At 38.4% G+C, this 12,905-nt stretch overlaps 1 protein-coding gene across 1 annotated transcript in view; it reads left to right on the top strand.

The window, feature by feature from the left end:
- The window catches only part of col7a1 (collagen, type VII, alpha 1), a 90,938-nt gene that overhangs the window by 69,339 nt on the left and 8,694 nt on the right, over positions 1-12,905 (top strand). The window contains exons 67-75 of the mRNA XM_084743036.1: positions 4,838-4,873; positions 5,087-5,146; positions 6,063-6,107; positions 8,026-8,085; positions 8,163-8,288; positions 8,371-8,442; positions 10,076-10,111; positions 10,203-10,262; positions 10,382-10,426. Coding sequence (XP_084599162.1) covers positions 4,838-4,873; positions 5,087-5,146; positions 6,063-6,107; positions 8,026-8,085; positions 8,163-8,288; positions 8,371-8,442; positions 10,076-10,111; positions 10,203-10,262; positions 10,382-10,426 — 540 coding nt within the window. The remainder of the gene's footprint in view (positions 1-4,837; positions 4,874-5,086; positions 5,147-6,062; positions 6,108-8,025; positions 8,086-8,162; positions 8,289-8,370; positions 8,443-10,075; positions 10,112-10,202; positions 10,263-10,381; positions 10,427-12,905) is intronic.

The following is a 12,905-nucleotide window of genomic DNA, read 5'->3' as shown; positions in this document are numbered from 1 at the left end:
CACACAAAGAGACTCAATTAGTCATGGCGAGCCATGTTTTTCGTTTACTTTTGTCCAATAATTAAGTAATGACTGGGAGCACTGTGCCCAGGTATTCCCAATCAGCCCAAATGGACTGCTGCACCTACAAGTTAGCCTGCACAAACCTGCAAAAGATGAGCAACAAGGTACAACCAAACAGGCCAGTGGGCCGTCACTCGGTCAAGACGTCCATCAGGGTTTCTGCATGTGCTTAAAAACTCTAAAATCCAGTCATCTCAAATTTAGGCCTTAACATTAAATTCACTTTTATTAGTATAGAACCACATCATAATAAAGTTAACTCATGGCATTTTTCAAATAGCGCAGGTCTAGACCGCACTCTTTACAGAGCCAGTTGTTCCCACCAAGAGCAAGCACTGAGGCGACTGGCGACAAAAAAACCCCTTCTAACAGGCTTGAGTGGATCCAGGCTCTTTATTAAGGGAGAGAACCGTCCGCTGGAACCAGAAAGAAGGAGGGGAAGGAAGGAAGGAGGGAGGGAAAGAGAGGGAGGGAGGGAGGGAGGGAGGCAGCAGTATCAACAAGATGATCAATTTGGGAGGAACCAAAGTTAGAATCCTCTGTTATATTGAAACATGACTGTGACTTAAAAGCAGATGGAATGACTTCCTTAAATTTAGCTACAGGTCTGTCAGAAAGACATCTGATGTAGGAGTTTTCTAATGATGTGTAGTCCAATAATGGGAGTTCAGAAGTTATTAAATAATGGTTTGATAAAAGAGGATTTTGTGAAAAAAAATATTAAATTAGCAATTTCAAATCCCTATGCCAGAGCAAGTCTTTAAATGTCTTAAATATGATTAAAATTGATTGGGTTATGATGTTTATGTTACTTTTATTAAGTGGCATTAATGTCAGTCTCACTCACTGTATAGCTCTTCAAAATGAAACCAACATGGACTCTGATTTTCCTTCATGTGGTTCATACTTCCTGATATGGATGTGAAATAGGTCTCCGTTAGTTATTGCTTGAATGAAACATTCCTCCTTACAATGTTGCCTATATCTACGTCTTAGGTGCAGAAGACTCTTTGATAGTCCCACCTCTGTTCTGCCATTATTTGACAGTGCTGCTTATCCTTCAAATGGAAACTACCTTAGCACTGACACTGAAATATGATTGCCTGCCAGTTGTCTGTATTTGAATGACTGCAGACATCTGTTAATTGGAATTGGCTCGGCTCGACAGAGTCTGAGCCAATTCTGATGGTGAGGATCTCAGTTATGCCAAATTTCAGCTCAGTGAGACTGAAAATGACAGAGAAGGTCACACACATTTATAACTTTCTCTATGCAGAACTTAATACATCATCAGATTTATTCTTTGTTTTTATTTGCATTATCAATGCAACGCAGATACCAACAACAATCAGACTAATTTTAATATTTATTCAACTGCTACCAAGATATTAGTAACCGATGCATGCACCTGCCCTTATCTTGTAAAATGATATGCAGTATACTCTGACTTTTCTGTTGCTGGTGCAACAGATTCCCTCTTGTCTGAGCCAGGAGTGATCAAACCTTTACGCCTGCAGCACGGCTTTTTGTAATGCAAAACAGCAGGTTTGCTGCCAGATTTCATAACGGCATGTAGTAGCGCACACATTTACTAGCTGTAAACTCACGACTGCAGTGTTTTCCAAGCATTTTGAGAGAAATTCAGTGTATAGATGTGGAACAGCTGTTTCAGAGTTGAAATGTCTGTTTGGCAGTATGTAATAAGGCTTGAGCTGTTCAGATAAGCATCCCAAAAACATGTTTATTGAACCACAGAAAGGGCTTCATCATCCTCAACAACAAGAAAAAAACATCCCTCCTAATTTCTATGTTATCAGCTTAGCTTTGTTGTCATGTTTCTCACAGCTCTTTGTTGTTTCCACTAGTGTTTTATGCTCCAACTCCTTTTTCCCGTTGACAGTGTTTGCTTGTAAAACGTCATCATATTGCTTTACATGTGGTCTCTACAGGTGTTTTATCGAATATATTGTGGCAGGTAGTTGTTCTCAGGCTCACATGCTACACTAGAGAAGCTCTTTTGGGACATGATGCTACTTTTCTTTTTGTATGGTTGCACAAAGTGTGTGCATTTACATTATGTCTTAGGGAATATATGTCACCAGTTCAGAGGTTAGTCAGAAACTCTTGTGCAATATAAGTGAAATATAAAATATAAGGTGTATAAGGAGTAAATGCAAAGAAATGGTGACAAATAGAATAGCAATGAAGGTAAGAGAAGCAAAAAAATAAGCCAAAAAAATATATATATATTATTTGCAAATACACTGAAAGTAGTTTCCCATTATGCCTAGTGGACTGCGTACTTAAGTTTGCTCTTTTATATTACAAAATGTAAATTTATAGGGATAGTGTTTGTTAAGAACATGGTGATTTATGTTAGTTATTATCATTTTTGTGCTGTGAGGTGGTTATCTTTCTTGGGACAAACTATATTTTGCATAATATTTTGCGTTTGTCACTTATGCCTTTAAGGGGGTTTATGTCACTGAGAGCTGCTGCTGCTTCTGTGCTGCTTGCTATATTTTATTTTATTCTACATAACCATCTGCTGATTATCTCACGACCACTGCACTAGACCACCAAGCCATGTTTGTTTAAAAACAGTTGAAATTACTATTGTAGTTCCTGTCTGCTGGCAAATAGTGTCTGGAGGGTAAAAGACACAAATATGGAGCTTGCTTGTCAGGTTCTCAGTATTCGCTGCCACTCCTGCTGTTTGGGTTGTTGACATGAATCGTGATGAGTGTCTCAAACAGCTCCCCTCACTGCAGACAGCCTCAGGTTCAGCACCTTGGACAGAGCCTCAGTGACACTGTCAGTGAGTTCACTTGCTTGATAAATAACCAGGCAACACTTGTCCATCTGCTCAGCGCCTTTACCATTTCTCTTCACACGCGAACACACACACGCACACACACACACACAGAAACAAACATGAAGTGACACTGCATTTTCCAGCACCACAGCAGCTGCAATGGACTTAGATGATGGACATGTTTAAAGCTTTCTTTTTTTCCCTTCACAATTATTTATTCAGTAGAATATTTCCATCTATAAGATGTAAAATAAAATGCATTAAAAACACTAACAGTAACACAATAATTTTATACAATACAACAAAGGACAAAAGAAAATATAAGTCATATATATGAGTCAAATGCAGGTATGGGGCCTCTGCATCTTTTGATCTCCCACTTTTGAATCCTTGAATAAATATTAAGTAATATCTTTTATAGGAAAATGATTAATCAGGGAAAAGAAAATCTTAACCATAAATTTACAAGCATTTTATGGGGCCCTTGGTAGTTTGGGGCCTAAGGTAACTGCCAGTCTTTGCCTAGTGGATGTCAGTCAGTGTCACTCTGAAATATGCACAAGCAGCATATCTCCTTAGGTTTAGGAAGGAAGGAGCAGGTTCTATCAGTAGGCTCTATAGACCCTTTTACAGTTTGTAAACAGTGAGAAAACTGCGTGTGCATTTTGGCAATGGAAGTACAACGGACCACATCAGTTTGTCAATGGCCACTGCAAACATGAGCAGTTTTAATCACATCCTCAGTTCAGGCAACATATTTAATAGCTTGCAGCCATAAACCCCACCAGTTGCTCTGAAGCGATAATGATCCTGTCAGAATTTTGAACGATTCTGAAGTATCATATATTCAACAAACAGACATTTTGGTGATTTAGGTGCTGGAAAAATGTTAAATTCAACCTTTTCAGCTTGATAATTGCATGCAGTTTTTTGATGACGTTTGCTTTAAAAGGGTCTATACTCTATGTTTGGTGTAATGTTAACTGTAATGTAATGTTGGCAGTATCAGTCGTCTTGCCAGCAGGTTTACAAAGGCTGTGGTTTGTTTCATCGATGCAGACAGAGAGGAGTGAAAGATACCAAACAAAGCTGTGAGCGGATTTGGTGCAACTGTTTCTGAGCTGGTTTTAAAAATCTCTGTCCAGTAGTTATGAAAGGCTGGATGTAATAAAAACATGTGTATGTAATTCATTTGGCAGTGCTGGTAGTGACATGCAGGATAAACACTGTGATTTTAGATAATCTAGGATTAATGTAGTGGATACTTGCATAAGAGCATGTCTTCACAGATAAAAGATCTATGAACCCAGTGTAAAATGTCAGACCACAGTTCATCATTTCTTCTCCTGAGTCCTGCTCAGGCCCTCATGGAGTTAGATGTATGCAGACAATGCAAGCTTTCCAGCTGCCAGCATTTTTTTGGTTTCAGTGCTTCTGAATCCAAACACTCGGTGGGCTTCCACTTTGTGTCATTTACTCATTCTTGACCCAGACGATTTGTCAGAGACTGTCATTCTGTCAAGACAGGGGGCACTGTGGGGGCACCTGAAGAAGAAACTACATTTGATAACAATTGATGCCTGAGCGACAATATCAACAAATTGTTCCTTGAATTAACCATCTTGTCTAGTTTCTCTTTCAGCCGTGTCAATTGTACAGACATGTTATTAACACAAGACTTTTAGGGGAAGTGTACTAAGATTTTTGCCTGCTACGGAGCAGAAAAGTTTAGATCTTTCAGTCGGTCTTTCACTCCGGTGTTGTGCGTTTGTGGGCTGTCCTTGCCGAAAGACGTCAAGGCTCTTAATCTTTTCAAGCTGCGAGCCTAATGGTTTGGCCGATATATACTTGAGTACCCAGGCTTTTAAGTACATATTTATGTCTTTTCATCGACAAGCATCCATACTGTGCTGCTCAGGTAATTACTCTTATTTTCTCCCTTTTTCTGCACTCTTACAGGCTGTAGCTGGACCTCCTGGACCCAAAGGAGAGAAGGTGAGTCATTCTTATTGGCATTAACATGGAAGTACTGACATTAACCTTTTTTTCCCCATTTTAGCTGTCACATTGACTGGTGAATACAAGTATTGAATGTGGATGCATATTACTCTCAAATAATACAGCCAAGGTCGGAAATGACAGAAGAAGTGTACAGAATAAAGCTGAAAAGAGCAGGTAACACAACCTTCCTCTCTCTGACTGATGCAGGGTCTTCCTGGTCATACTCTGCCAGGCGTAACAGGAGAGAGAGGTCTACCTGGAGAAAAGGTAAGTCCGACTAGAGGTGGGAAGTAACTAAGAACAAATACTTAGTTATGTTATTGTTCTTGAGTTTTCAGGTATCTCTACTTTACTTGAGTGTTGTTGTTTTTTTTTACTAAAATTTATTTGGTGGAATTTATTGATTATTTATATTTTGCATCATTGTGCCCTCCTGACATCAAGACAGATTTTAACAATAATGATACATAGAACATAGACAATAACACAGAAAAAACAATTCATTGGTTTATTCATTAGGAGTGTAAATCACAATGTATTATTATATTGATTTGATCTACAAAGATGAAAAATGACGTACAAGATGAAAAAGATAAAAAATGACATAAAAGACCAAATGACGAAAAAGACAAGACAAGAGACATAAAAGATGCAACATTTTGTAAAATGACAAAAAGATAAGACAGACAAGATAAAAAAAAAACTGTAAAAGACATAAGACGAAAAGATGTTACATAACAAAAAATGCCAAAAAAAAGACATAGCAAGACAAAAACAGATGTAAGAAAATAAAATTACATAAAAGATATAACAAGATGAAAATGACTTAACAAGACAAACAAAATATGATATAACAAGACGAAAAGGATGTAACAAGATGAAACAGAAAGCGGGAGACTCTACTGCTGAGAAGATGTGAGGTTCAGTCAGCTGTTCCCATAAACAGGCAGCAGAAATGCCCTTCAGAGGACTATGTTTTACTTTTGAGTACATTTCAGAGCCTGTACTTTTTCACTTTTACCAACAAACTGAGTCAGTACTTCTACTTTTACCGTCTTTTTTGTCACAAATATCTGTACTTCTACTTGAGTAAAGCATGTGAAACTTTTGCCACCTCTAAGCCCTCAGACAGCGTGAAACTGTGCGCTTTCATTAAAACTGTTTGATATCTTCTGTCTGTCAGGGGTCCAGGGGAGACAAAGGTACTGCTGGCAACAAAGGAGAGAGAGTGAGTACCATCACACTGTGGATTTACACAAATACATGATGTGAACACAACAACAGACTGACAACATGTTATCTGTCATCATTGTAGGGAGTGGCTGGTGAAGCAGGAGAACCTGGAGAAGATGTGAGTAATCAGCCTCCACTTCTTGTGTCTAGACTGTTTAGACGGTGCTCTTAGTTTTTAAATAGACTCTCAGGTGTTATGTTACTGAATGTAGTTGTTTAAAGTCTAATGCTATCATCTATCAGTGAAGGTTTAATCCCACCATTTCATTACCATTAGCACTGTGTACTTTAAGATAAAATCTTGGCAGGATTTAATGGTCGATGTGAACAAAGTTGTCTGCTGATCAACAAACGGCTTACATTTGAACTGTAGATTTTATCTCTGTGTAAAGAGTAAAGTTTTCTTTGCACATTTTGGAACTATTATTAATTCTTTATTGAGCAAATGTATCTAAACTTTTTATTTAAGGAATTGTTTATTTTTTTTTATAAAATACATCTGAAAGGAAAACAGGAAACTGGAAAAACAAACAAAGAACACATCAGCTTAAATAATTCTGATATGTAAGATGTAATTATTGTCCAAAAGAAATCACAGGAAGGTAGCGTCCTCTTCCAACATTATGCAGACAGCCTGTTTCTCACATTTTCTGAGGAAGGTTGCTCTTCATCCTTTCTATTACAAAGATTTCTTTGACTATATTCGTCCACTGCTTGAAGCTTGGAGGCTCAGGTTTGTACCATTACTTTATGATCTTTTTTTTACTTGCAATAAACATTTTTTTTTTACAGATACTAATCTTTTAATAATCACATCTTCTCTTATTACACCAAGATAGAGATCTTAACATCATTAGGCATTTCATATCTCAAAATCTTTCTTAGAACTGAACATATTTTCCCCAAAATATTTGACTCTTGACAGTTTTGATTTAAAATCTATGATAAATATAATTTTGTTACCCAATTTGCTGTTGCAGCCATGAAAGGAGTTTGCTTGTTTTTGATAACAAAGTATGTAATTATTCAAATTTAACATCCAGCTCAAACTGCTATATGAAAACCATCCAGTGCAGAATATTGATATTGTCTACTTGAAGGCTCCGAATTAGAGGCTGCAACTAATGATTATTTTCATTATCATCATTTCATAATCTGTTCAGTATTTTAGTTAAAAAAAAAATGTGAAAAATGCTTTGTTCTTAAACATATATTTTAAGAAATTTCTGTTATCCTGAAATCACACAAAAGTGGAACAAGTATATAATAAACACAAGAAAATATATTGGGTTTTGTTTTTGTTTTGTTTCAGGTTTTTTTTTTTTGCCTTTTTTGTTGCCACACATTGAAATTTGTATTATTTTTGTCAAGCTCTTTCACTCCAAGACCAGTCCAATTATTTAATCTTACCTTAATCAGCCATTTTTCTATTGCAGTGTGATTAAAGTCTCTGCACCTTCTATCTGAAAGTGTCAAGTGAGATCTGCTCTGATGATCGAGGTTTTGATTATTTGTCATCTGTGAGGTTAACGAGGCATGTTAACTGTAATGACAGCCGAGCCGCTGACACTGGTACTGATGTAATGTGTCTTCACCAGCATAATAATGAGTTGCAAAAAAAAAAACACAATTTAAACTGAACTGAACTAAAACTGCACATATTGTTGTTGTTATTATTATTATTCTTATTAATATGAACAAAATACATATAGAGTATTTTTTCTATTTTCTTTCCAATAAAGTAATATTGGTATTAATACCTTTTATTTTAACACCCCCATATTTGTTTATAATGTAGGGAGCACCAGGATCTTCTGGTCCAAAAGGAGATAAGGTGAGTTTTTTTCCGTGTGTTTTATTAATTTGCCTGAAACTAGATTCATGTGACAGTTGTGACAAACTGTGTATTTCAGGGAGAGAAGGGCATTGGACAGTCAGGTCCTCCAGGTCGGACAGGGCCTCCAGGTTTAAAGGTGGGTAACTCTTGAATCAGTTATTGTGGTTTATCAGATGTGACAGAGGTCAGAATCTGACTGTGACTGGATTTCAGGGAGATCCAGGACTTCCTGGTTCAGCTGGATCACCAGGTCCACCAGGGAAGGCAGGAGACACCGGGCCACCTGGTCTGAGAGGAGAGATTGGACAGCCTGGACCTCCTGGACCTCAAGGGGAGAGGGTCAGTGGAGCTGCTGATCACACAATATTGTCTGCTTTCAGCCATAATCTCTGATTTTCAACTGCTGAAGTCTCATTTTCAGGGTCTCCAAGGCTTTGCGGGCCGTCCAGGAAATATCGGACCTCCTGGTCCCCCTGGACCTCAGGGAGCAGCAGTGAGTTCAGTTTTTATTACTGTGACGTACATCAGACACAAATGTGAAATGCTTCAACTTTGGAATAGACTTGCAACAAAAAAAAATATTTAATTGGTACATTTTGCATGGTTATCCGAACAAGATGAAATCCTTTCTTCTGTAACGGGTAACTTTGTAACTTTGTACTTTGATTAGGAGTAATATGTTTGTTGTGCATAAAGAAAAATCCGTTGATGTATGGTATAAACCAAATTTGCAAACTTACTGTCTCATTAAAGAATTTATGTAATGTAGAATCTTACATGAAGTATAACTTAAACAAAAGACAAAGATCCTTATGTGCAGTTACATTCAAGAACAGTACTATTATTACTACTATTAACCCTCGAGATCGGCAAGTTTAATGCTACTCCAGTGGAGGACAGAGTTTGTTGAAAATAAAAGGAAATCAAGTACCTGAGTTTAGCTAAATGTAGTCATATTTAGGCTTTATTTTAGTGCTGGACTTCAGTGGTCACCCCCTGTAATTATTGAGTGGTATTTTAGCCACACCCATCGCTAACAGGTGCATAAAATCCACCACATAGCCATTGTGACATGAAAGCACGTAGGAGCAACAACAGCTCAGCCACAAAGTGGTATAAAACTTCACAGACAGGGGCCAACAAGTGCTGGAACATGTAGCGCCTAAAAATCGCCTATCATCTGTGCCATCACTCACTGCAGAGTACCAGACTTCTACCGCAAGCAACATCAGCAGATGAGATGATTTTCCATGGCTGAACAGCTGCATGAAAGCCTGACATCACCATGCTCAATGTCAAGGGTCGCCTGGGTTGGTGTGAAGTACGCCACAAATATAGTGACACTTAGGAGCTAGTTCATGCAGTCAGCTTGAGCTGCACTGCTGCGCACATGTGACGTGCCTCACTCTCCACAGTATGTACCAAACGCACCCTTCTAATCTGGAGGTCTATTTAAATTGCAAAAACCTCCCATCTCTTCCTCTGCCTGTCAACGCCATTGCTACCTTGCATCAGTGTCGCTGCCACTCCCCTTTTAGCCCCACCACCACCCCACTGCAGTGGGGGGTTTAAGATATTTGCTCATCAATATCACTATGTGAATATTATTATAGCTGCAAAAGTGGTTTCAACTCCAAATTAGACTCAGGACTGAGGACAGTGTCCCACCTTTCGTTGCTAAAACTGTGTGGAAACAGAATAAAAAAAAGTCCACTGCTGAGCCAGTCCACAGTCTTTAGGGCAGCCCTTCATATTAGGTGGTGACATCAAGTGTTTAGTACTGAGGAGTATGGGATGAGAGCATTGTTTCCCTGACAGGTTTGTCCTTGAAAAAGTGTAAGTGACATAGGTTTATTAGCAGCCAATCTATCAATTACCATGCATTTAGAAATCCCCGGACAATCAGTGAGTGGTAAGATCTCTAATTGTCTGATATAACGAGGCTAAGTCCATATTAATGTCCATGGCTTTAGAATAAGATGTCTCAAAGGCTTATATACATGTGATGTTCAGGTGTCCACTGACACTTTTTAGAAAGTAATAAGCCTGAGAGAGAATGTGAGGAGGGGAAATGTACAGTGACAGATGTGATTTATGATTTATATGATTAATATTTTGTTTTATAGGGCTCTCCTGGTACCAACGGAGTCAAAGGGGACAAGGTGACTATCAAAGCTGACACATATTTCCGTCTACCTGCTTAAATGTTAATGGACTCCTTTGAAGGGTGTAACATATTATTTCTGTTGCCAGGGGGAGGTTGGCGTTGGAGTCCCGGGTCCCAGAGGAGAGAGAGGAGATTCAGGGCCTCGAGTAAGACATTGCTTACATCACCGTATCACTGAAGATGTGATCTGATATGAATTTGCCTCTGGATGATACAATCAAACACTTGTGTCTTTGTGTGTCTTTCTCTGTCTGTCATGTCTTAGGGAGAGGAGGGTCGTGCTGGCGTGGATGGAGAGAGAGGGCCAACGGTACATATCAAATGTTTCCTTTTTTATCCGTCACGCAGGAACATGACGTACACTAACAGTGGGTCTCTTCCAGGGTTGTGTCTTTCAAAATGCAGTCTGTATGGAAGCATAAAGGAGGAAACATAAGCATAAATCATTTTTATGTATTATAGAGGAATTTTTCTTCATGAAGACATGATGTGTTCTTTAGATTGTAAACTAATCATTCAATAACCCTTGTCCTCCCTCGCAGTCACTGTGGTTACATGGACAATATTTCTTCAACCTGGCTTAAATCATTCTGATTACACACTCAAATTTAACCGTATACACAGACGCTAAATAAAGACAGCTGATAAAATTTGCATTTACATCCTCTAAAGCTTTTAATCAGAATATAACTTTTTCTGACACATTAGCTAATGCTATTAAGACTGAATTTACCAGTGATGCTGCTGTCCTCTTGAGAAGGAGCAGGATCCTCAGGCGTCTCCAACCCAACGTCCTCGCCATAGCAATTCATGTTCGCCAAAGGTCGCGCTCCCCAGGGCTTCAAACTCAATTTCATCCCGGGCCACATCAGCATTATGGCTGCTCTGAAAGGGCTGGTTGTAATTGTGAGACTGTATAAATGTGTCTACTTGTTATCATATCACATAATTGCCTCAGCATTGGATTATCATTGGTTTTAGTAATAGCTTCATAATGAATAGCTACTTCTGGAAGCAGAAGTCTAAAAATAATGGCAAACAGACATTCAAGTGTACAGTTATAATAAAATGTATTTAAAAAATGGAATATAAGACAAAGACATGCTGGCTTGTCCTCATTAATCACATTTTCACTCCCATATCTTTCATTAAATTGCTTTACCTGAGCATCAACTTTTCTTTAATTGGACATTATGCTTGTCTGCTACTTTTAACACTGATATCTACAACCACTTGTCTAGAGTGTATGTGATATTTAGATGCTAGGGGGTGGCTGTGGCTCAGGTGGTAGAGCAGGTTGTCCATGGATGGCAGATTCCGCTGTTCAGTCCCCATGTCAAAGTGGTTTTGAGCAAGGCACTGTACCCCGGTTTGCTCCCCAGCCACTGGGGATGCACAAGCCAGTACATTCCCTAAATGTCCAGTCCCAAACCTGGAAGAATGGGAAGAGTTGCATGAGTAAGGGCATCCAGCGTAAAAATCAAATTCCAAATCATTTAAGCAGATCTGTGCAGGTTTGGGCGGAAAGCCTGTCTCCCATCGAGCTGATGATCGACTGTGGTGACCGCTAACAGGAGAAGCAGAAAGATAAAGAAATCAAAAATCATATGTGTTCTGAGACATGTAATTTATGGACACTGCACAAATTATATTCTTTTCATGCTCTTGTGGGCCACATAAAATGAGTTGCCTGGCCAGATTTGGTCCACAGGCCTTGTCTTTGACATATATGTATTAGGTCTTCCATAAGATAGTAAAATTGAAAACTGTCTGGGTCAGAACAATTTTTGCCTTTTTCACTTGTACCCTTGTAATAGGCGGCCTTCAAACTTTTCCAGCAGTTTTTGATTTGGTAGATGGACATTTTCCATCTTTTCAGTCGTCCTCAAGTCTTTTAAGGTCTCCAACAAAAAAGTTCCATCAGTCACAGACCAGTTTTGTATTTCTGCTGCCATGTTTCTGTCCTTTCTGGAATCTTGCATTTACGTCCACATGGGCCAAACATTAGGTATGTAACAATATATCAAATATCACATTGTCACGATAAAAAAATGTCCTTAAACCACACCAGACTGTGACAATATCTACCATGGTATTAGGGCTAATTATTATATTATTTGTATTTTATTTTATAAAAGGACTGATAATGACCACAGCATTGTTTTTGTTTTGCATTTGTACATAATTCAGACATTCATTGCCAAAGAATTCCTGCATTTTTTTTCACATTTAGGTCATGTCTGGCTACTTTTATTTTATTTAATTTAAAGACAGAACAAAGAAGCATTTTAAGTTAAAAGGAAAACAAATGTTATACAAACAAAAAAATGCAGTACACATCAGATTTATTATTTTAAGAAATGATGTCATTTTTCTTTGGTTTTTAACGTTGCGATAAATATTGTGTTGTGGGCTTTTTATCACTGTACTATAGTGCCATGAGTATTGGTATCACTACATCCCTAATTTACGTGGTTATTAATGTAGGTGCTAATATTTCCCATTGAACGGATTATCAAAGGTTTACACCACCCCTCTCAACCCAATTGAAAATTCCTTCTCTTCAGGCCCGATTGAGGCGGTTGAGGTAATTACATGAAGCATTTTTATTCTAACTGGGCTCTTAGACTGATGACTATTAGAACATTAGAGTCCATGTAAATGCAGCTAGTGTTTCAGGGCCCATCACTTTAAAATGAGATCAACCTGTGCTCACTGTGAAGTCATACAGTATGTAACAGGGTACGGCGTGTGTGTGTGTGTGTGTGTGTGTGTTTGTGTGTCCATCA

This window comes from Lutjanus erythropterus, chromosome 2, assembly GCF_056507025.1.
Source record: "Lutjanus erythropterus isolate fLutEry1 chromosome 2, fLutEry1.hap2, whole genome shotgun sequence".
NCBI lineage: Eukaryota > Metazoa > Chordata > Actinopteri > Lutjaniformes > Lutjanidae > Lutjanus > Lutjanus erythropterus.
The sequence above is the reverse complement of the archived record's forward strand: the minus strand, read 5'-3'. Positions and strand labels throughout refer to the sequence as shown.